Below are 25,176 nucleotides of genomic sequence, written 5' to 3' on the forward strand. Positions count from 1 at the left end.
GAGGAAAAGGAAGGAATATCTATTGCCCTTATTGATCTTGATTTTGTTTATCCTAGCTGCACTTTAAGTTGTATTTCTGTTTGTACAAATGCACTTGTTCATGAAAGACTGCTATTTCCTTGAATATTTCCATGAAGCAATTGCTTGAGTTGACAGTTGGATGATTTTTCCCACAGCTGTCTGATGGGGAAATCTGGAATTAAGTAACAGATTTCCTTTTCTTCTCTTGTTACTAAATATTCATGTACTTCTGATAAAGACTATAACTTATGTTTCAAACTATTTAATATATTTATATCATTATTTATTATTCTCACAGTGTTAGAATGTCTTTGTGTCAAAGGGAAGTAAGAGTTCAAAAGTCACTTTGGCACTCAGCTCATGATATATGAGAAGATTAAGAAGGTAAACAAGATTGTATTTGTGATCTAACTTAAGCTGTAACCCAACCTTGAGTAATGAACTGATTATTTGGATCCTGAACACCTAAGAACAATGTTGAATTTGAGATTCAAGATTAAATATACCAACAGATATTTTTCCCAGTTTCCCTTCTCTATTTTGTTTACCAGGTTTTAATTTTCACTTAATGCCATAACATTTCTAATATATTGTCTGCATATCAGGCATTGTGTGTATTTATATAGGTTATATATATATTATCAAATTATTGATCTCTCAGTCAAAGGTGACTTTTCCTATTTTTTTTAGTGCTGATTTTTCTAACATATAGATCTTCTTTTTATACATTTAGAAACACTTATTGGGAAATTTGTCTGTTGTATTCAGTTAAACACTACATAATTCATTAGTGAAAATACATCTGTATCACTATTAAAAATCAGGTTCCTAGTCAACTATGAGTGACTTAAAGCTGGAAGCAGTTGTAGGAATGGTGTGTTGGTCCATAGTTCCCAGGTTCTTCAACATTTTTAAGAATGAAAATATTTTTTGGAGGTCACACAGGGGTTATTCCTGGCTCATGCACTCAGGAATTACTCCTGGCGGTGTTCAGGGGACCATATGGGATGCTGAGAAACAAACCTGGGTCTGCAGTGTGCAAGGCAAATGCCCTACCCGCTGTGCTATCGCTCCAGACCAAGAATGAACATATTGAGTAATAAAAATGCTCAGACTCAAAGTCGGAAAGTAGACAATTTATTGGAAAGTAGAAGAGACAGGAAAAGGAACTCCCTTTGTGGGGAGGAACTTAGAATAGGACTAAGTTAACTATGACTTTTTTGGGGGGGTGAGGAGTGGTTTATAGGAACAGGGTCTTTGTGTTACAGAGAATGATGCAAGGAAGTTAAAAATAAGAGGTGTGTGTGTGTGTGTGTGTGTAGGCCCTTTGAAATGAAAATTGTACTCTGCATTTCTTAAAGACTGGCAAGAATTTTACAGAGAATGCGAGTTTCAAACAGATCCTTATATGGCTTTTTGTCTTGGGTATTGAACAAATATGGAGAAAAAAAATCCCAGGAACATCTATTAAACTTCTATGTCAGTACAAAGTTGAATCATGTGATACTCTAGACCAATACTCTTGAAAAAAGGAATGTAATTGCATGAGAATCTTGGATCAGCCAGGATAAGTCTACAAATAGTACTGCACATAGGACAGAACACAACCAAGTATCTTTTAGCAAGAAAGCAGCGAATAACTGAAATTCAGACAAGGATTAAAGGTTTACCTGCTATAATCTAATTAGCTCTGGTTAAAATTTGCTGCTCTTAAGTCATTATAGTAAGACTAGAATCTCCTGTAGAATCCATCACCTAATAAAAAACGGTGTAAATTACTGACTTTGCAACCCCCTTTTGGTTTTGACTTTGTTATTTTAATAAAATTCCCGAACAGTATTCATACAGTCAACTGTAGTATTGAATTTACTATTTTCTGTTGTTTAAATTATGTATTTCTAGTTTAATCTACCTAGAAAATGCCTGGATTTCCTTTATGTCCCAGAGCTACTAGACGTCTTCCTTTCACTAGAGAGTTCATTTCTCCTGATTTCTACTGAGTGCAATACTACATATTTTGGTTCCTGAAGGCATCTAATGAGGAAACTATAAATAAATAAAATAAATAAAGGCCCTCCCGTTGATCGTCGATTTGCTTGAGCGGGCCCAGTAACATCTCCATTGGAGACTTTGTTGTTACTGTGTTTGGCATATCGAATACTCTCGGTAGCTTGCCGGGCTCTTCGAGAGGGGCGGAGGAATCGAACTTAGGTCGGCCATGTTGGCTGCTTGTAAGGCGAACGCCTAATATCTACTATATGACTGACAAAAGACTACCATTTTTTATACAGTTTGAAAAAAGACTACCATTTTTTATACAGTGCCAACCACAGATGCTCTTTTCTTTATAAATCAGAATCACACAAAATAAAATTTTGTAGTAATGAATAGATTATTTACATAACTGATAAATTTTGCTCGAGCGGGCCCAGTAACGTCTCCATTGGAGACTTTGTTGTTACTGTGTTTGGCATACTGAATACGTCACGTGTAGCTTGCCAGGCTTTGCCGTGCAGGCGAGATACTCTCAGTTAGCTTGCCAGGCTCTCCGAGAGGGGCGGAGGAATCGAACTCGGGTCGGCCATGTTGGCCGCTTGTAAGGCGAACGCCCTACCCGCTGTGCTATCGCTCCAGCCTCTGATAAATATTAGTAAATTAAAATATCTTTATAATTAAATAAAATCATTCTACATTACAGCTTACAATGGTTTTGATGTATGTAAAAATGCATAAGAATTGTAGGCATAAATTTTTTTTAAAACAATCTTTTTTTTAATAATGTAGGAGTACTGCTATTTTTTCACGGTATCACGGTTCTCCCGTTGTTCATAATTTGCTCGAGTGGTCCCAGTAACGTCTCCATCATGAGACTTGTTACTGTGTTTGGCATATCAAGTACGTCACGGGTAGCTTGCCAGCCTTTGCCATGCCGGCGAGATACTCTTGGTAGCTTGCCGGGCTCTCCGAGACGGGTGGAGGAATCAAACTCAAGTCGGCCATGTTGGCTGCATGCAAGGCAAACGCTCTACCACTGTGCTATCACTCCAGCCCGCTATTTGTTCAACCATTGATTAAACTGATTGAAGACACTTGATGCTGGCACTGCCCAGGAGCTGACCCCATGCCATGCTGGCGACTGAAGCCCCTGCATGCAAGTTTTGTCTTCCACCCCAGCCTCCCTTTCTTTAGATTTGAAATAGTTTTATAGTGGGTATAAACTCCACACATAACATTTTTTTTAAAATTGTATCACCATGAAATAGAGTTACAAAGCTTTCACGCTTGAGATTCGGCCATACAGTGATGAAACACCCATCCCTCCACCAGTGCACATTTTCCACCACTCACATCCCAGTTCTCACCCTGCCTCTGAGAGCCAAGCTGGTTGATGATCAGTTGCCATTTATTCCATTCTCCCCACGCACCTGTTCCAGTCTCCCTCAGCCCCTCATTCTAGTCTCACATTGCCCCTCATTCCCGTCTCCTCCTGTCTTCCCTGCTCATCTCTCCGCACTCCATCTCGCAGTTGCATCTCTTGCTCTTTGTGCGCCTGCTCCTGAATTATTCCCCTACATTCTTCTCCCTTTGTTCCCCTTGCTAGTCTTTCTGTGCTCCATCTTGCTGCCCTGGTCTCTCATCTCTCCAACTCCCCACATTGGGGGTAGTCATCACATCCCTACAGGCAGCAAAAACAAAATAAGAAAGCCCTTCCTTTACTCAAGGGCAAAATACCCGTGAGTGGCAGACTATTTCCCCTAATTTTGGGCATTATGTTTTGCCCACAATTTCCCATCACCATTTAAGCCTACCTGCCAGGGGCAGACGCTAGATAATTTATTTCCCATTTCTCATTTTGAATATCATGAGAGCTTGCACGGCCACAATTGTAAATGTAAATTTCTAGATTGTAAGTGGTTGGGTTCCAGAGACATCTCTGTATGGCACTAATACATTTTGGGATTCAACTAGGAGTCTCAGGGCCAGGGCCGTTGGTCTCCTAAGATGGCACCCGGAGGCAAATTGTGGACGAGACAGCGAGTCTATTGGGCTGGCAGGAACCCAGGGAGGGAAAGCCCCCATCCTCTATTGCCATGTGGCCTAGAGATTTAGTCCTGGGACCTGCATATGGGGACGGCGACAGGGGTGATCAGGGTGTTTGCTTGTGGAAGTTCTTGGTCACAGGGATTCCATCTAGAGTAGGAGGGGAGAGTGCACCTTTTCCATCTGGGGATAGGCACAGATTTTACACTGTATATTCAGGCTAATTTCAAAATTTATACCATGCTTATTTTTAGTGAAGCAACAATGCATTATAATATGAATTTGCTGATTATACACTTAAATAATACATATATAACTATATGCATCCTTACATAAAGGCAATAAATGTTGGATTTGATTTCTGTAAGTTAACATTTCTTTCTCTTCCTCTCCAACATACATTTCTTTTTCCTTTTAGGAGATGGTAATGCTGAGCCAAGCTGAAGAGATGACTTTATTGTTTAGTCAAAGCTCAGGACACATCCTGTTGTATTCCAGATGCTAATGGTTTTGTCAACAGTCCTTTGAAAAAAGAAACTTTTTTAGTGTTTTAATGACTTCAGCAAACAATGAACTAGTTAATAAAGAAAAAAGAAAACCTAAAATTTGAGTATATCAAAACATATTGCCAAATTTGCTTTGCCAATACATAGCATTTTTTCACTCGTGTATTGTTTCTGTTTCTGTTTTCAGTGAGTTCAGTATCTCTGTTTGTTTTTGTTGTTACTTTCACTTCAGTGTATTTTAAAAAATTACTCTGTATTTTCTTTTCTCTCCTAAGAGCTGCTAGTTTTTATCATTACTCGGTATTTCTATAACTGTAGTTGAATCTATGAAATCAGAAAAAGCAATACTGACAGGGAAAGTATTAACAATACAAGCTACTTTTTTAAAAAAAATTTTGAGGTACAGTTGTAGACTTACAAATTTTGTGCTTGGGTTTCAATTATACAATGATCAAATACAAGCTACTTTAAAGAAAAAAAAACCCATAGTGAACAATTTCCCATAAAAATAAATAATCTTAGTAAGGTATGGCATGAAACCACAATCTACTGCAAAAAGATAAACCAATCTTGAGACAAAAGAACATACATGGATGCATTTGCTTCCTGATATCAATCTATGTTGATTGCAAAGCTATAGCAATCAAAATGGTACATATTTGCATAAAAACAGACGTAGATTGAGGGCAAGAGAGGAAGTAAGGCAGATAGGGCACTTGTTTTGCATTTGTCTGACCTAGGGTTTCATCCCTTGGCAATACATGTGGACCCTGAAATCCTGGCAGGAGTGATGCCTGAATTTAAAGCTTGGAGTAACTCTGAGTACTGCCAGGTGTGTCCCCAAACCAAAAAAAAAATAAATAAACCAGGTACAATGAAAAACTGGAACAGAACAAAGAGCCATGAAGTAAAAATATGAATAGAGGGTCAATTACAAAATTATATGGAAATAAACAAGTTAGTAACATTTTCAATAGTTAGATGACTTAGCAATGTTCAGTATAGAAATGCATGGGGCTGGAGAGATAGTACAGTGTGTAGGCTGCCTTGCATGTGGCCCATCTTGGTGCTGTCCTTATCATCTTAAATGGCTACCTGAGCCCACCAGGAGTGATTCCTGAGTGCGGAGCCAGGAGTGCAAACCCTGAGCACTTCAGAAGTGTGGCACCCAACAGGCAAAAGAAATGTCAAAAATAGTTGTATACTGTCTTTTTCACTCTAGCGTCATTACAGACTGGCCTAGAAAGAGAGAATATCGAAATCATCTCATATCCAAATGCTCTCTTAAGCATTATTTTTCATGAAAGTTCATATTAAAAATCATAAATTTTGGACTGAACTGTTTGTTTTAATAATATACTCCCATGGATTTTATCTTTTCAAGCTCTGTCTCTTACAAAAAATAATTGCTGTCTTAATACATAAACATTATCTGAAACAAGATATGGGTTGAACATTTAATGACTAAATCCTTTTTCTTACAGGTGGGATAAAGTTAAGTGCTTAGTGGAAACCGGAGAAAATCTATCAAAAAGCAGTTTATGTGGGCAGCATATGACAGAAGAATGAATGAAAAGTCTAAAAGGTTTCAGGACAGGTCTGAGGGAAATGCCAATTATTATATAACTCTTCTAAATTGGCTGTAGGCAAGGAAGATAGTATAAAGCTTGTCTTGCACACTGCATTCGGTTCAATCTCTGTTACCTCAAATGTCACTCAAACTCCACCACTAGTAATTTCTGAGTGCAGAATCAGGAGTAAATCTTGAGCACTGCAGGTATGGCCCCAAACCAAAAACTAGAAGCAAATGAAACAAAACTGGTTGATATATGACAACATAACTTTGAATAAAACTGCCATGGGGCTTAATCAATTTGCAAAGACAAAGCTGTGTATTTTGGAAAGTAAAGTTAAATACTTCAGGTGGAGCCCTGAACTTTCTGTACAATGCCCTTAGAAACTTCCATAGTTTCACAAGGTAAAGGTAAAAGGTAAAGGCCCTCCCGTTGATCGTCGATTTGCTCGAGCGGGCCCAGCAACGTCTCCATTGGAGACTTTGTTGTTACTGTGTCTGGCATATCGAATACTCTCAGTAGTTGCCAGGCTCTCCGAGAGGGGTGGAGGAATCGAACTCGGGTCGGTCATGTTGGCCGCTTGTAAGGCAAACACCCTACCCGCTGTGCTATCACTCCAGCCAGGGCTTGAGCTCCAGCCCCCTGAGATAAGTTTAAATCTTTTTTACTAAGTATCCTTCATGCTCAAGAAAGTTGTTGCTATAGTTTTCAAACACATTTTTTATTTACTGTATTGTTCCCAAGGTTAAATTATATGACTACTGTTTTCCTACAATTGTTTTTCATAACTACAAGTTTTGACTCCTTTGTTGTTTCTAGTATAAACTCCAAAGCCAATAAAATCTTGCCCAATGTGTTTACCCAAATAATCCTGTCTGTTAAGTGCTTCAAACTCTTCCATTGGCCAAGAACAAGCTGCAGGGAGTATTTATATCTCTGCAATAAATCAATTTCTTACCTCCTTAAAACTGTATCAGAAGTGGATTTTGCTTCAAGAGGTCTGCAAACAGTAAGTAATAAAAGGGTAGACTTGCAAACTGCCATTTAAGTCTATCTCTTCAATATACAACAGGATTCACTTTTTTTCTCCTCCATTTTCTAGTTTCTAAGTTTTTCTCTCTTTTTCTTTTGTATTTCAGCATAAGAGTAATAAGAAGAGGACAGGCAGGTAGTAGACTGGTTAAGGTAGATGCCTAGCATGTTCTTGACCAAGTTTGGTTCCCCCACACATGGTCTTCAAAGGGTGGAGCCCTGAGCACTGCTTGACTGAGAATCAGTAGTGGTGAGCTCAGGCATCCTGAGCACCACTTGGAAGGCACCTCCATGCCCTGCAGAAAAAGAGTAAAAAGAAACAAGCTCACATTTTCTCTTTACAATTTATTTCTTCTGTACTTATTAGAAATGCATAAAATATGACATATCACTGCCAAGATCCACATGGATCTACCTTAACCGTCTCTTTTCCCTTGTTTTAATAAGATAGGAGCTGTATAACTATAACTCTCATCTGAGATTGAAGTGGAAATTAGGAGCATGACCTCTGAGCAACTCATGCCAGGAACTGAAAAGGGAATAAAAGGGCAATAAATCATGACAGGTATAGAACAGATCTGAAAGTTAAAAGAACAGGAACTGAGAAGCAGCAAGAATGTTCAGTGTCTGCCTGAGATCTGTAACATCTTTTCTTACAGCCAAGCAGTATTCCACTCTGCATAGATGAAACCAGGTGATTTTCTAGGTGAATGAAGAGATGGATCCTGCTACATTAGAAGAGGGTAGACAGAATGGTTTTTCTCATAGGCAGTTTATAAAGAAACAAATGTCTAAAGGTAACATAAATTGCAAACTTGTTTTCAATAGGAAGTATATCCGGGTGTTGGTGGGGGAGTTGGAGGTCTCAGGATCGAAAAGGGAGCCTTGCAACAATTCTGGAGAGAAGTGGCCTCTCTGGACAGCAGGTGGCACTGCAAAGTGGTAAAGCGACATGCAAGGAAACTATCAACACCAGTATATTAAACCACAGCTTACACTAAACACAGTTTACAATTTTGTAGCACTGTTCTCCCGTTGTTCATCGATTTGCTTGAGCAGGCACCAGTAACGTCTCACAACAAATTGTAAGACTTGTTGTTACTGTTTTTGGCATATTGAATACCTCACGGGTAGTTTGCCAGGCTTTGTCTGGCTGGCGAGATGGTCTCCAAGAGGGGCGGAAGAATCGAACCCGGGTCAGCCATGTTGGTCGACAAGGCAAATGCCCTACTGCTCTGCTATCGCTCCAGCCTGTTTACAATATTAGAAAGGAAAAAAAAAACCACAAATGCCTCTCATAGGGGCAGACTATGAGGGAGGGAGGGAAACGGGACATTGATGGAGGGAAGTGGACACTGAATGAGGAGTTGCTGTTGAAACATTGTATGCCTAAAATTCAACCATGAATAACTTTGTAAATCACAGTGCCTCAGTAAATGAATTTGTAAAAGGACTTGTAATAGATTATACAGCCACAAAACATGTTAACTGCAAGGGTGCTCACTTAGCACTTAGGCACAACAATATGTAAAACCTTTGTGTGAACTGTGCTTGAGTTTTCACCTTTGTGGCAACAGCAAGGTTGAGTACAGAAATATATTAAATGGACTGTTTTCCTCATACACCGGAAGTGCTGTAAGTTTCATGGTCAGAATTCCCTAATAAGACAAAGCAAGACAGAGTAAATACAATAGCAAAAGGTCCTCCTGCTCATGATGTTAAGACTCTGAAGGGCTGCCTGACCCTCTTTGTTTGCCTTATTGGGTAATCAGGCGGCACCAGTGAAGGACACTATGTTTGCCTTTCATCACAACTCAATCGCCTACTTAAAGCGTTCTTCACATGTCCATGCTCTAAATTTTCTCTAATCACACTCCAAAGGCTGAGGTCTCAAAGCTTTTCCTAGATGATTCTTTTATGCTATTGACAAAAGAGCTCTCTATCTACTTCTATTCACTATTCCTTAAGATTTATCAGAAGTCCATTCTATCCTTAGTCCTAAATAGATAGCTACTTGGAACTTGGACTAGTAGTGAGAAAATCTTCAGTGAGTTGGGTCTTAAATAGAATCTTTAACTGAAAGTTAAATAAAATTCTAAAAGTATTCACTGGAGATTGAAATAAAATACTTATTGAAATTAACTTTTATCAATTTATATTAAAATTCAAATACTTTTCTGTGAATGGTAGGACTATTAAAAGATGTTTCTAGGTCACTTTCCCCAGAAGTACTGATTCTATCAGCCTGTTACAGGGCTTAGAAGCAAAATGACACAAAACCCATGTGATCTTGACACAAGGAATTGTTTACTCTGACCAACAAAACTCTAATCTCTCACTTCCCTTGTTTTACTTTTTAAATTTAATTTTATTTTTATAAAGTTATTCACAATTATTTATTACATTTAATATTCCAACACCAATTCCACAACTTCACAACCATTACACCTTCCCACCATCATATTTTAAATATTTCCAACTGGTCCCCAAAGCAGAAACTAAATAATTTATTTTGATTGCTTATTATGATTGTTCCTATAAACATGATCCAAAAAAGTTTCCTTAGAAAAAAGTGTGTATTACTTCTCTTGTTTATGAAGTGAGCTAGGTTAATTTTAAAGGGATTGAATTTTTCTAAATTTATATTTTGAGTATTTAATTGAAATGTATGATGCTCTAATCTAATATTATTCAAAATTCTGAGATTTTCTTGTCTAACATTCAAAAACAGATTTCTCAGGTAGAGCTAAAAAGCACATGGATGGCTGGTTTTGTTTTTTAAATATGTATGCTACACGATTGTGTACCATCTTTGCACAGGGGCTTTCTTAATGTCAGTATCATTTAAATTTTGGTTTATTTACTTTAGAAGCAAGAACTGATACCATTTTTATATGTTTTTGGAATCTTTGATTCCTGTTTTTATTCTAACTTTGTCATTTAAGTTAATTTGAGATTTTGACCAAATAAGGTTATTAGTGAAAAAATCTAAAAGTTACAATAAAATATAATGGAAATATACGAGGGCAACATTTCCAAAGTAAAAAAAACTGCTGTTATTCATAAAGATTTTGCCCACAATTCATTTAAAACAGTGAATCATATCTCAATGCCCAAGAAGCTTCTTTTTGAGACAGAGATTATTTAGGAAAGAGAGCGAGAGAGTGAGATAGAGAGAGAGTAAAAGAGAGAGAAAGAATAAGAAAAAAGAAAACAAGGAAGGAAAAAAGGACGAAGGGAGGAAAGGAAGGAAGGAAAGAAGGAAGGAAGGAAGGAAGGAAGGAAGGAAGGAAGGAAGGAAGGAAGGAGGGAAGGAAGGATATTCATTGAACAATTTTTTTAAATTTCATTTGAAGATTTTTTTACCTTCATTGAAAGATACATTAAAGAATAAAAATGTGAATTAAAAGCAAAAACACTGACAAAATTGGCAGCAAAAGTCATCATCTCTGCTATAGGGAAATCTGAATCAATTAGCTGAAAATCTCTGTACCCTTAATTTTCTCATCATACTGTCGGAGAGCCCGGCAAGCTACCGAGAGTATTCGATATGCCAGACACAGTAACAAAGTCTCCAATGGAGACGTTACTGGGCCCGCTCGAGCAAATTGATGATCAACGAGAGGGCCTTTTTACTGTCAAAATATGGTTATATTTCACTTGTGAGATTTTAGAGAAAACTGTTTTAGTTTCCTAGTATCTAGTTTTCGCCTTCTTAAAATAGTAATAATAATAATACCTCTATCAAATGGGATTTCTTTGGATATTAAATAACTATATATTAGGCATTAGAACTGATATGCATCTGGCATTTCATTGTAGTTTGTCACATTTTTAGCATACAATTCTAGAACATGAAACAATTTTATCTTTTTTTACCTGTAGGTAAAGAATTATGGACAGTGATGATTATTTACTGCACTTTAAAGGCTACAATTTTGAACGTTCTTTAGTTAGAAGTGACTTACTAGAAAATCTAGAAGACTTTGAAATTAGAGATGATGATGTCTTCATAATTACCTACCCTAAATCTGGTAAGTTTGAAGTGTAGGGTTATATATTATCAGTTTTCCTTCTGGTTTGGTAATAAATGTGAACAAATATGCCTTTCCCTAGAGACTTTTTTAAATGTATTATCTTGTATATGTTCAACTTTGTAGAGAAATAATATGCTATGATGTAAGAAATATTAAGCTATAAAAGGGGCCTTGATCTCTCAATTTTCTTATATTTCCAAAAGGTGAAAGTCTAGAAAAAAGAGAAAACTTTTAAAGAAAGAAATGGGAAACCACATTGAAGTGTAAAAGGAAGTTTGCACAAAAACAGGAAAAATAGAATTAATTAATATGAATCATGTTAATGGAATCATAACAACCATAATTTTTCAAGAAAAATTAAGAACTTTCGATTTTATCTTTTCAGTTTCAGTGTAGGATACTAACTTAGAGAAATTCATTAAGTCTACTAAGAGCATAAGAGAAACTAAACATTCCAAGTACATTAGAGTTGTATGGCACTAACAATGACATTTATCATTAAAATTAACTCAGAGTTGAATAAAAATTATTTATTTTTGCAGGCACCATCTGGACTCAGCAGATATTAAGCTTAATTTATTTTGAGGAACATCGTAAACAGACTCAAAAGATGGACACAATTGAGAGAGCCCCGTTCCTAGAATACAACATTCGAACTACAAACTACATCAACAGACCATCCCCTCGCCTTTTCTCTTCCCATCTGCCGTATTACTTAGTGCCAAACGGTCTCAAGAACAAAAAAGCTAAAGTATGTCGTAGAAATAGCTCTTAGCACAAACAAAAGTACCCGCAACTCTTTTCTCTTCCCTCACTCATTAAATTCTTACAAATGTGACTATTATATCTCTATATTATTTCTTTATATATTGATGACTGGAAAGATAGTACAGGGGTTAAAGTACTTGCTTGATCCCAGGGCCATTCGGTCCCCCAAGCATCACTGGTGCAGTCCTGGAGGCCTCTGAACACTGCTTGCCATAGCAGCACAGTATCTTCAGGCTCCGACATTGCACTACTGACTCGGTGGACTGATAATCTGTAGATTTAGCTCCACTGGCCTTCTAAGAATCTCTTTGAAGACTGAAAAATAAATAAATAATATAAAAAACTTAGTTATATAAATTTTGTCACCATGCACATTTTTGCCTTATAAACATAAATAGCAGATTTTATTTTATGTTTGCCCATAAAATTCCATTTTCAAATATTTTGTAGCATTTTATGGCATGGATATCAGATATGAACTACATCCACAGACCATCCCCTTGGTGAACAAGTATGTCATAGCAAAGTAACTTACATGAAATATTTGTACATTTGTTTCTGGTAAAATGTTTCCCTGAGAGTGGAATTTTTCAGGTTAAAGATTCCATAGTTTTTAATGTTATTGGTTATTACCTCATTAGCTCTAACTACCAATTTATGCTTCTTTAGACAGCATGTAAAAATATTTGTTTCTTCCCTAGTTGATCACTGATTGGAATTATCAGTCTTTGCTAACATAGGTTAAATTTTTTTCTCTTGATTGTTTTCTCTTAATTTGCATGAGAGAATTTTTTTTATCAATTTGAGTATATTTTAAATTTTAATAAAGTTGAATTATATTTACATATATTTAAATTTTTAAGTATTCTGATCTTTTTGACCCTCATTTTTCTCTGGATTATCTTTTATTTTCAGGTTTGTCTAAGCAACGGTACAAATATTTTCTAAATGTGTCATTTACCATCAAAGACTGAGTAAATATGATATTTCAAAACTATCTTTACTGTGTTGTTTTGAAACTTAATTTATTAATCTTCATAGTTTTTGACTCTTGTGTCTTGCTGAAAATGCTTACCATTCCACAGCGTTTATACTAATACACTTCAGGTTTTTCTAAATGTTTGTATGTAAACTTGTGTCAATAATACTTTTGTTTTTAGCATAAAATTATAAATAATGTAAAGCTGCATGTGATTTAAAATATTTTGACTGTTCCATGTTATTTGCCAAGAACATATGATTTGTTTTTATTTTTTGTTGTTTGCTTTTGAACCACACCTGGATGTGCTTAGGGTTTATTAGAGATCATTCCTGGTGGAGCTTGTGGAATTCCTGGTGGGGCTCAGGAATTTGGTGCTGAGGTTTGAACCCTGGGTAGTGATTGGTCTACCTATCTAGCTCCTAAGTATTTGTTTTATTACTACTGTTTAGAAATCTTCATTTTTTAAGTTTCCATAGTCCCTCCCTGATTCTACATTCTTCAAAAGTTAGTCTTTTCTCTTGTTGTTGTTTTGTTTTTTGTAGATAAGATACTTTATTTAAACACCTCCTTTTACAAAGCTGTTCATGATACAGTTGTTACATGCTTTTGATGCTCAAAAACCAATCCCACCACCACATGACCTTCCACAACTCCCCACTAACCAAACCATTATTCTTCAAGCCTGCCACCTTAGCAGGAACATGATAATTCATTTTCATTGTTTTATTGAATAATTATTTTCCCCCAAAGCATTTGTTAAGTAGTTCTGTCTTTATTCTTACTCTCTAATGCTTCCTTGAATATATGTCAAGTATCAGTTAATACTCATGTAAGGTAAATTAAAAGTCTCTATGCAAGGTAAAATTCCATATTAATAATATTTATACAAATAATTTTATTCTTAGAAATTTGTTCTTGGATTGGAGCCATAGTACAGTGGGTAGGGCACTTACTCTGCATGCAGCCAACAAGTGACCCCTGGCACTTCATATAGTCCCCTAGGCCTCCAGGAGTGACCCCAAAGCACAAAGTTGAGAGTAAACCACAGCTGGGTGTGACTTCCTTCACCCAACTCCCCCCAAACAGTAAAAAACTTGTCTTAATGTACTTGTATATGTGAAATGTATAATGAGTTAATATATTTTATCTGGATGTTTAAAAACTGTAAAGATAGTCATGAATTATTAAAATAATTTTATAATTTCCCTGCAGATTGTTTATGTCTACAGAAACCCCAAAGATGTTATGACCTCATTTTTCCATTTTTCAAATTTGGTGGTTAAATTTGAAAGTGCTGATAACATGCAAAGTTACATGAACACTTTCCTAGATGGAAAAGGTAATGGGATTATTTATTTATTAAGCAATATGTTTAACCAATATTACCATTTAATCAAATTTACGAATGTAAGGATAATATTTGAAAGCTGGAGAATGGTAAGGTGAGGGTATTTTAGGAAGACAGAGGAAGCTAATGATAAGTGGGATGCAAATGTTACTACAATATGACAATTTAACTTATCATCTCAAGACTTATGATCTTCATCAACACCACTTGGAGGTTGTCTATATTGCAAAAGCATGCTGCTGAAATAATGTTTTAACTGAATTATGAGAATCCAAGTGATCAAGTCATTCTAGCTAGTTAGATCTAAAAGCTAGATAGATCCAGCTGTTTGTGAATAGCAATATTCAGGGTCATTGTAGCTTTTGCTTTTTTAAAAATTTCATATAACATGATTGTTTGATTTACATATAGTGTGAAGTGTTACCACAATAGGTTAAGCAAATATCCTCTTTTCTAAAGATACAATAAACAGAAAAAGAAAAAAGGGGAAAATTTCCTTGTGATGAGAACTCGTAGGATTTTCTCTCTAAATATGAATCCTTTTTATCCTTTTTTCTTTTTCTTTTTTATTGATTAAGGTACTTTTATTTTCAATATTGTTAATAATGGTTTCCTGTGTATATAATTCTAACACCACATTATCAGTGTACCCACTTATTCCCTAAGGTTCCAGTTGCCCGTTTCTTCAAACATCCCTCCCCACGCACAAACACACACAAACTAAATTTTGTGGATCAGGTTCTGCTGTGTTGCCTTTGGCCCTTTTTTGATTACCTTGCTGCATATCTTTAAGTTCCACTTATGTGAGAAATCATTCTGCGTCTATTCCTTTTCTTCTGATTGACTTTATACTGCGTGATATCTTGTATATCCATCCAAGTTGTGGTAAATAACATTTTTTCCCCTTTAGAGCTGCACAGTATTTAACTGTGTAAATATACCACAACTTCTTGATCCATTTATTCACTGTTAGTCATTTTAGTTCATTTCATATCTTGGAAATTATACCAGGCACTGCAATGAACATGGATGTGCATATATTCTTTCAAAGAAAAGGTTTTGTATTTGACAGGGAATAGATACCAGAATTGATATTTCTGGGTTGCTTGGTAGTTCTATTCCTATGTTTTGAGGGATGACCATATTGTTTTATGTGAGGACTAGACCAGACAACAATTTCACTTTAAAGATTACACAAAAAAAACTGTTATAAATAATAAACCAGTACAGTAAGGTTTCTGATCACAGAATCAATACCAAAACTTCTATGCCATTCGAGTACGAAAATAATAAACTACAAGAAAAATAAATAGACCCTTCCTTTCAAAATAGTGCCCCAAAACATCAAATACCTAGGAGTCAACTTAATGAGGGAGGTGAGAGACTTATAAGTGAAAGCTATAAGTCATTGCTAAAAGAAATATAAGACATCAGAAAATGGAGTGATATTATCTGCTCATAGATAGAAGGAATCAACATTGTTAAAATAACCATCTTACTTAAAGTATTATATAGATTCAGTGTAATACCCATTAACATTCCAAAAACATTTTAAAGACTTGGAATAAAATCTACTAAAATGGGATACATTGCATTTCTTAACTTTGAACTATAGTATAAATTATACTAATCAAAACTGCATGGTCCTAGAATAAAGATGAACCTGCATAACAAACGAACATAATTATGAGCCTAAGTTAAACAAGCAGGTTTTTGAATAGTTAATCTATGACAAAGGACATAATATGAAATGGAGAGAAGAAAATCTCTTCAACAAACAGTGATGGAAAAACTAGATAGCCACAGGTAAAAAATAAAATTAGAACTGTACCTCACACTATCCAGAAAAGTTAACTCAAAATGGATTAAAAGCCACAAAATTATGCCAGAATCTATAAAATATATTGAAGAAAACATTGGCAAAACTCTCTAGGAAATTGACCACAGAAGTGTCTTCAACAAAATGGTTACAGAGGCAAGGAAAAGAAAAAAAAATAGGACTGCATCAAGTTGAAAAGCCTCTACATGACAAAAGAAACTCAAGCTATAATTAAAAAGACACCTTACTAAATGAGAGATTATACCTGCACACAATAAGTTAGATAAAGGACTAATATTAAATATCTATAAAGCACTCACAAAACTCAACAGCAAAAAAATCCAAAGACCCAATTCAAAAATGGTGAAAAGCTGTAGCTATTGACTGTGTCCTGGTTCTGTGTCAGAGTGGTATTTTCACTACAGAGGACAGTAGTGTCCTCTGTATGTACAAGGCTTGTGAATTGTAGAATTGGACAAACACACACATTTAAAGACTACATTCACATTCTATTTCATTGTCAATAATTGAAGTTATTTATCATAGATTTTAAAATGTCAGAAAGGTAGAAATAACGAGGTGTTTTTATATGAAAGAAGTAAGAAAAAAATCACTTAATCTTATCAAAGCAGTATCAAAAAAGTATCAAAAGCTTTTGGGGTGTAAACTCTAAATAATAATGGTGCATCATTTTTCAAAACAATGAATCTAATCAAAGTAGATAGAGTTTTAACTAGAATTCATCTGCCTCACAGGCATTGGGAGGGTTAGGAGGGGGGGTTATTGGGGTTCTTGGTGGTAAAAAATAAGTATTGGTGAAGGGAAATTTGTTTGATGATTGCATGACAGAGACTTAAACCTGAATCTTTGTAACTTTTCCCACAGTGATTGAATAAATAAATAAATAAAAAGTATCAAAACCTTTTTTGGGGTTTATTATTTTCCACTGTTTTATCACAGACAGATCAGCTTTTAACAAAGGTAGGTTATGTCATGTAATTCTTTCACCAAACTCCATTTTTAAAGGAATCTTAGTTGTCAAGAGGTGGGGCATTTCTTTAGAAAGGATATAGTTTTCTGCTTAAAAAAAAAAGCAACACACTTACCTTGCTACTTATTGATTTTCCTCACAGTTGTAGGAAGCATTTGGTTTGATCATGTCAAAGGCTGGTATGACAACAGACAAAAATTTAATATTCTGTTTATGTCATATGAGGAGATGAAGAAGGTAAGAGAAGTATTTTTTATATATGTTTCTTTGAAACCCTTCTTATCTTTGTATCAATGACCTACTTTTTTTTGTTACAGTCATATCTAATAGCCTTTTATTGTGTATTAATTTCCTGCTCAGCGCTAAATTATTGGTCTTCCTAAGGAGTTTTTTTTAATCACTACATAGTTATATTCTGTGATTAATTTTTATGTAGACAGTTAAAGCAACACTGCAGCCTCACATTTCTACAGCAGCAGTTTAATAAACAAATATACTTAAATAAGAGCAGGGAATTCTGAAGCAAAGAGGTAAATAAACACTAAGATTTGACTAAGAAAGAGACTGTATGTATTGTGAACTAAATCCTGTTCAGAATTTAGTTCACAATGCATACATCCTCACGGCTTACTCTTAAATTCAGAACTAATTTTTTTTTTTTTACAAAACAGACACATTGATAAGTAAGTTCCAGGTGAAAACACATAAAATTTATATATTTTCATTCAATCATAGCTATTTAAATGATTGAGCAAATCTAACACAGACTGTATTTGATTTTGTGATTGCTGATAAGTCAGTTCTTTATAATATATTCAATTACTTAAGATATATTGAATGTTTACTATGTGACATGCACCAAATTATTAGAAAAAACAGAACTAAATTCATTATTCACAAAGATTATAACCTCACAGAGAAAAGTAATTACCCAAGTAAGTGTACATAATTTAAAACTCCTTTAACTGTTAAAGAAAAAGTTGCTGGCATGATCAGCATATGGAATAAAGGAGTCTGAACTAAAGACTGAAAACAAACCAGGCTTCTTCAAAAAAGTAATAGTAAATGATAATGAATCATTGGAATAGAATGCAGAATTTTAAAACAAGTAGGCATAAAAGAAAAGGGATTATGTATAGAAAAAAATGAGGAGGGCTGAAGAGAGCACAGTGGCTTGACTTAGGCATTTGCCTTATACTGCTGACCTAGTCTTAATCCTTTGCACCTCATCCTCTGAGCACTGCCAGGAGTGATCCCTTACATAGATATAAAAGTAAGTCCTGAGTACTGCTGAATATGACCCAGAAAATGAAGAAAGTGAGGAAGTGAGATGCTATGGATGCCTTCTATTTTTCAAATTTCTTATTTTTTGCTTTTTTGGGGACACACCTGGCAATGCACAAGGGTTACTCCTGGCTCTGCACTCAGGAATTACTCCTGGTGGTGCTCAGGGGACCATATGGTATGCTGGGATTTGAACCCTGGTTGGCCATGTGCAAGGCAAACGCCCTACCCATTGTGCTACCACTACAACCCCTATTTTTCTAATTTCTATACCTATGTAGATAACTGTTCTTTATTGATATGCTTAGGAAACACTATTATATTATATTATGGTTTTTGATTAGTATTTACCAAATATTCATCACAGAGCATCTTTTACATGTCTGTTGATGTTTAATATCTTCTTGGGAGCAATATCTCATGTAATTTGGTTTAGTATTCTTTTTAAATATATACTTTATTTAAACACCCTGGTTTCCAAAGTTCATAATTGTTGTTATGGACTTCTGATGTGTTGTTATGGACGCCAATGTCACCACATGAGTGACCTTCCCTTCACCATTGTCTCCATTTTCCAAACACTTTACAAGCCTGCCTCCTTAGTAATAGTTTATTTTATATTGCTTGTTACAGTCAAATGGCAATATGTTGAATATAAGTGTTCAGAGTAGGAATCATTGCCTTTTTTTCATTATCGCAGCAGGAAGATATCAGTCTTTCACCACTGAGTATGCTCATAATAGTGTAAGCCTTTTTATAGAGTTCCTTATTGTTGAGAAATAGTTTTTTGAGTATTTTTAATGATGAAAATGTATCATAATTTAAAATGTAAATTTTTGACATAATTTATTATTATCACACAGTTCTGTTTTTATTCTTCAAATATGTTGTTTTATATAGACGGATTTGCATATTTTGAGCCATCTTTGCATGCCAGAAAGAAATTTCCTTGGAACATTGTATAGATTCATTTTAATATGGTTTTAAATGGAAATTGTTTTGCTAGTGATAGTTGATAACTTTGGCTTTTATATTTACAAGTGACATCAGTTATTTCTTTAATTTTCTTAAAGGGTTTTGTATAGCTTAGGTATCAAGCTAAAGTTGGACTTATCAAAGGGGGTTAGAATTATTTCTTCTTCAATTTTTTTTGAAGAATCTGAACAACATTGGTGTTATTTCCTTTTAAAATATTTTGTGAAACAAATAAGTAAAACCGTCCACACCTGAGCTTTTATTTCTTGGATACATCCTATTTATAGTTACTGATGGCCCAGTAGCACTTATTAACTTTACAATTGTTGGAAATCATATTTTGAACTAGAGGGTTCTTTTTAAATAAAATATAAATTTCATTAAGTTGTTAATACATTTCATCATATATTTATTGTATAATAAATATTATTATATTATTGTTATATAATAGACTTTGTGCTTGATCATTTTTCCTGATTATAGACTAGTGTAAATGATCCATGGTATGTTTATGTTAAAGTATATTATACTAATACATATTTTTTAGTATATTTAGTGAATAGAATGTGTTTATCTATTTTTTTTTGAGGGGGGCACACTTTAAGGTGCTTAGAAATTCTTCCCTGTCCTGTCTCTCTGTACCCTAGACTGTGTTTTCAACTTTAGATATTTTCAGTTTGTATGGGTTTTCTGGGATATCCCCCCTTTGAAATTCAAGAAAGACTTGCAATTTTTACTTTTTTCCTCATTAAATTATAAACCTTATAAATACAATTAGCGTAAATTTAAATTTGTTTTTATGTAGCACACTTTCTCAAACATGTAAGATATGATCAAAATGTTGGTTGAATAAATGGCTGAGTTAACAGACAAAAATATGCTGTCTTCATAAAATGGAACAATAGGAAGCTTTAAGAAAACTGACAACTTTTATGGATGGATTGAAGAAGTAATATATACGTATTCTTGTTAGACTTTAAATTTAGAATAAGACCAAACAATTTTGGTTTCCGAAGGTGATAAAGATGCAAGTGTGCATCTCATGTATTCCTTATATATTAAATAGATTTTCAAACTCAAAACTCTTTCAGGATCTCAAAAGTGCTGTGCAAAAAATCTGTAAGTTTCTTGGGAAAGAACTCAGTGAAGATGACTTAGATGCTGTTGTGAAACAAGCTACATTTAAAAATATGAAATCTGATCCACGAGCAAATTACAATGATGTACTAAAATATGAGCTTGGAACAAGAAATGATAATGGGCATTTTCTGCGCAAAGGTAATATACTCTGTGGTTTAAAGAAACATAGGTGTCCAGTTTTCTTCAATCCTAGTCATAGGGTTAAAAAAGGACCATTTCCAACATACCCCTCCACGTAAAATAATTTTTGATACTGTTTTACAATATCAAAGATTCTAACTAAAAATGGTTGCAAAAAGTATTCGATGAAGCTAAACACTGTTTAGTGAAGATAACTTAACCTGACCAATATTAAGCTCTTTTTTTATAGTTCACAGGATCTTATATTCAAAAAATATGCTGATAAGTCTTTCCTAAACATATTTGAATATATATTACCAGAAGAGCTTTCAAACAAAATTTTCCCTATTTCTCTTAGTTTAGTATTAGTTTTAAAATTGTTATTTTATTTTAAAATTTAATTAAAAGTTTTAATTTCTCTCTTATTTTGTTATATTTAAAGTCACATAAGGACAGTGGAGAGGGGTTTGGGCACTTTGATAGAGGCAATAACTTTTTTTTTTTTTGAGGCACGATGATTTAAAACACTGTTAACGATAGGGTTATACACACACACAACGTCCTAACATCACACACCTTCCCCACCAATTTATCTGTTTCCCATCACCATTATCCCTAGATCCTCCTGAGAACACTTCCCCCCACCCTAAATCTCACTATATGGTAAGTTCCATTCTGTAAAAACGTTTTTAGCTTCAGTTACTTTTGGTCACTTGTTACTCCCTTAGTATACTAATTTACATCCCACATATGAGAGTTTCTGTATTGTCATTCTCCTTCTGACTGACTTCACTCAGAATAATACCTTCCAGTTCCTTCTACATAGCATGATTTCATCTCTATAGCTGAGTAGTATTCTACAGTTTATATTTAAGTTTCTTTATCCAGACATCTGTTCTTGGACAATTGGGTTGTTTCCAAGTTTTGACTATTGTGAATAGTATTGCAATAAACATTAAAGCACAAATGTCTTTCTGAAATCAAGGATTTTGGCCCTTGGGGTAGATGGCAAAAGTGGAATTGCTGGGTCATATGGAAGCTCAATTCATTGCTTTTTTTGAGATGTATTCATTTTGTTTTGCAAAAAGGTTGAATTACTCAACATTCCCACCAGCAGTGGATAAGGGCTCCTTTTCCCCATGTCCATTCTAACACCATTGTTTTCATTCTTTGTGAAGTGTGCCAGTCTCACAAGTGTGAGGTGATATCTTGCTGTTATTGTATTGTTTACATTTCCCTGATGATCAGTGGTATAGAGCTTTTTTTGGTTTTGTTTCATTTCTGGCCCAGTACCTGATGATGCTCAAGAGACACTCCTGGCTCTGCACTCAGGAACTACTACTGGCCGTGTTTAGGGGACCATATGGGATGCCAGGGATTGAGCTTGGATCAGTGACTTTCAAAGCAAGTGTATTACGTACAGTACTCTCTCTATAGCCCCATGTTTAAAAGTATTACATATACCTATCAGCTATCTATAGATCTTCATTGAGAAATCTATGTTTATCTCTTCTCCCCACTTTATGAGAACTTTTTTTGGTGGGCAGAGTTGTTTGTTTTGGGTGGTCACACCTGAAGTTTTTCAAGGTTTCTTCTTCTTCCTCTATTTTTTTTTTTGAGTTACTATGAGATAAACAGTTACCAATTTGTTCTTGATTGGGTTTCAGTCACACAATATCACTGCTCATGAGGTAGGCACAGCTGGAGTAGAGTTTTTATTTTTTTAAACTGGGCCTGCTTTGAGGTGTGGCTGTGACTGCTGGGACTTCTGGAGGTACAGAAAGGTGGGAAGAAGTAGCCCATCCAGATACCGAGAAAACCTGGAGATTTATGTCACAAAACCCACATATCTGAATTTTCAGCAGATTAATATCTCAAGAGGTCCATCCCAAGATGGTGAAGTCTGGTCAAGGGTATGGCAATGATTTTTGGATTATGGGATAAAATGGATTTTTTGTCAAAGATTAGCTGACTCTATACCTAATAGTGTCTCTGAGAAATTATATTCCATTGGTCTGAGATTCTATCTTTATTCCTGTAACACACCATCTTGTTTACCATAGCTTTATTATATAATTTTAAGTTGGGAAAAGAGAAGACTTTCATCTTCTTCTTCACTAGAGTTGCTTTGCTATTCAGAGAATTCTAACACTCCAAGCAAAACTGTAATAATGGAAACTCCAGACATCATTTGTGATCATAAATTTTTTGCTTCAAAAATTTTGGTCTTGTAAACATAGTTTTTTGGGCTGGAGCGATAGTTTTGGTCTTGTAAACATAGTTTTTTGGGCTGGAGCGATAGCACAGAGGGTAGGGCGTTCGCCTTACACGCGGCCAACATGGCCGACCCGAGTTCGATTCCTCCGCCCCTCTCGGAGAGCCCGGCAAGCTACCGAGAGTATTCGATATGCCAGACACAGTAACAACAAAGTCTCCAATGGAGACGTTACTGGGCCCGCTCGAGCAAATCGATGATCAACGGGAGGGCCTTTACCTTTTAAACATAGTTTTAAAATTTAAGAAATACTTAACTTGTACATATGTGTTTAAAAGTATCTTAAAGTTGGTTATAATGTATTACTAAATACATTGTCTAGAATTTAGCAAAATATATTTAAAATTCAATTAGCTTTATATATTTTACTGTTTTTATTTAAAGAAAGATTATGAGTAAATCATAGTAGTTGGTGCAAGTCTAGGAGATAAAGAAGTTTACACCTAATATGAGGAAAAGTTAATTCCCAAGCCACATGGGCAATCATTTTCTTTGCTTACCATGGAGATTAAAAAGGATTAGGGGAAACTTTGTCTTGATAACCACAACTGTGTATTATATATGTGCTTATTACACTAGGTACCATTGGTGACTGGAAGAATCACTTTACTGTGGAGCAAAGTGAAAGATTCGACAAAATATTCCAAAAGAAGATGAAAGATGTAAATCTGAAGTTCATTTGGGATATAAATGAGGAGTAAAATCAGTTCAAAAGAAACAAAGAAATCTATGAACATAAAATGCACTTGAGTATACATATTAATTTGTGCTCCTCATTAAATATTAATTATAAAATCTTAATAAAATTAGAAATTTATGCTTAAATGCATTGCTGTAAGCTTAATGAACAGAAAAATTTCAAAAATATAAATTATTTTGAAGTTACTGTGTATTATCACACATTATAAAGGGAAAAGTAGAACACTTCCAAAGAACTTAAAAGTGCCTTGAGTTTTCTGTATTGTGCATTTTATGTTGCCTACTACTAAATATAAGAGAAATCAAGATTAAAATCCTTTCCTTTTTCCATATTTGACTTTTTATTCTCTGATTCAAATTTTTGGTCAAAACAAATAGAGAAATTATAAATAAATGGATATTTATGATATTTTACCAGCTTTCAAAGTTTGCACAATTGATCAAGTATAAAATATGAATCAATCATGTAATTATTTGGCCATTTATGAGTGGGGAAAATTTATGTCCATAATATCTTACTACTTTCACATGCATTTATAGTTAAAAATTGAAGGAAAATTATGTTGAATAACTATAAAAATAAAAATGGGCTGGAGCTATAGCACAGTGGGTAGGATGTTTGCCTTGCACACAGCCGACCTGGGTTTGATTCCTTTCTCCCTCTCAGAGAGCCTGGCAAGCTACTGAGAGTATCCTGCCCTCAAGGTAGAGACTACCAAGCTCCCCATGGAGTATTTCATATACCAAAAACAGTAACAAGTCTCACAATGGAGATGTTACTGGTGCCTGCTCAAGCAAATCAAAGAACAATGAGAGGACAGTGCTACAGTGCTACAATTATAAAAATATACGTGAATGTTTATCATTCTCAGAAGGACAAAACAAGGAATCACAACAGTTGTAGGAAACAATATATTTTGATTTTGAAGAAATCCATGGCATTCCTATATGCAAAAGACTAAGACACTGCTGGGGTTAGGAAGACTAACCTGGTCTGAGGACTGCAGTCTCTCTCTCTCTCTCTCTCTCTCTCTCTCTCTCTCTCTCTCTCTCTCTCTGTCTGTCTCTCTATGTATATATATATATACATATATATATATATTGCAGAATATATAGTGAGATATATTGCGGAATATATAGGAAGAACCAAACCTTAAATTTATGTCTTTTACTGTGCTCATACAGAATAACATTGCTAGAAATATTAGAAATAGAACTACAACTATTTAAGTGGAGTACTAGCTGAGGAAAGAAGGAAGAGACACACTCTTGTTGGGATCCCACCCTTGAGCGGATCTCCTAGTAATCTGGAGTAATCTCTTTAGATGAGATTTTATCCTTGAGCTAATCTCCTGGAGGAGTGATCTTACCCCTCTTTGTTGATTTGTTAGTATTCAATCCACCTTTGTATCACCACCCTACATTATTGCTATATAAACAAAGACAATAAGATCTGAGGGGGGCAGAGTCAGATACAGAGGCTAGAAAGAGAATGAGAGGGAAGCAAGAAGGAGGATGAAGGGGGCTGGAGAGAGAAGCATAAGGGGAGTGGAGATTAGAATAA

The 25,176-nt window shown here is 35.0% G+C and overlaps 1 protein-coding gene across 1 annotated transcript; it reads left to right on the top strand.

The window, feature by feature from the left end:
- Nucleotides 1-7,027: 7,027 nt before the first annotated feature.
- On the top strand, nucleotides 7,028-23,942 carry LOC130033578 (amine sulfotransferase-like). Its single transcript, XM_056125353.1, has 7 exons — nucleotides 7,028-7,151; nucleotides 11,060-11,208; nucleotides 11,754-11,962; nucleotides 14,174-14,300; nucleotides 17,262-17,356; nucleotides 20,470-20,656; nucleotides 23,493-23,942. The coding sequence occupies exons 2-7, from the start codon at nucleotides 11,070-11,072 to the stop codon at nucleotides 23,612-23,614; spliced, it is 879 nt and encodes a 292-aa protein (XP_055981328.1). The 5' UTR covers nucleotides 7,028-7,151; nucleotides 11,060-11,069; the 3' UTR covers nucleotides 23,615-23,942.
- Nucleotides 23,943-25,176: the final 1,234 nt, after the last annotated feature.

The sequence above is a fragment of the Sorex fumeus genome, unplaced genomic scaffold, assembly GCF_029834395.1.
Source record: "Sorex fumeus unplaced genomic scaffold, SorFum_2.1 ptg000054l, whole genome shotgun sequence".
Taxonomy (NCBI): domain Eukaryota; kingdom Metazoa; phylum Chordata; class Mammalia; order Eulipotyphla; family Soricidae; genus Sorex; species Sorex fumeus.

Coding starts and splice junctions, on each gene's coding strand:
- LOC130033578 (XM_056125353.1), top strand. CDS start 11,070: ATGGACAGTGATGATTATTTACTGCACTTTAAAGGCTACAATTTTGAA. Junction 11,963..14,173: donor TCAAGAACAAAAAAGCTAAA/GTATGTCGTAGA, acceptor ATTTCCCTGCAG/ATTGTTTATGTCTACAGAAA. Junction 14,301..17,261: donor CACTTTCCTAGATGGAAAAG/GTAATGGGATTA, acceptor TTTTCCTCACAG/TTGTAGGAAGCATTTGGTTT.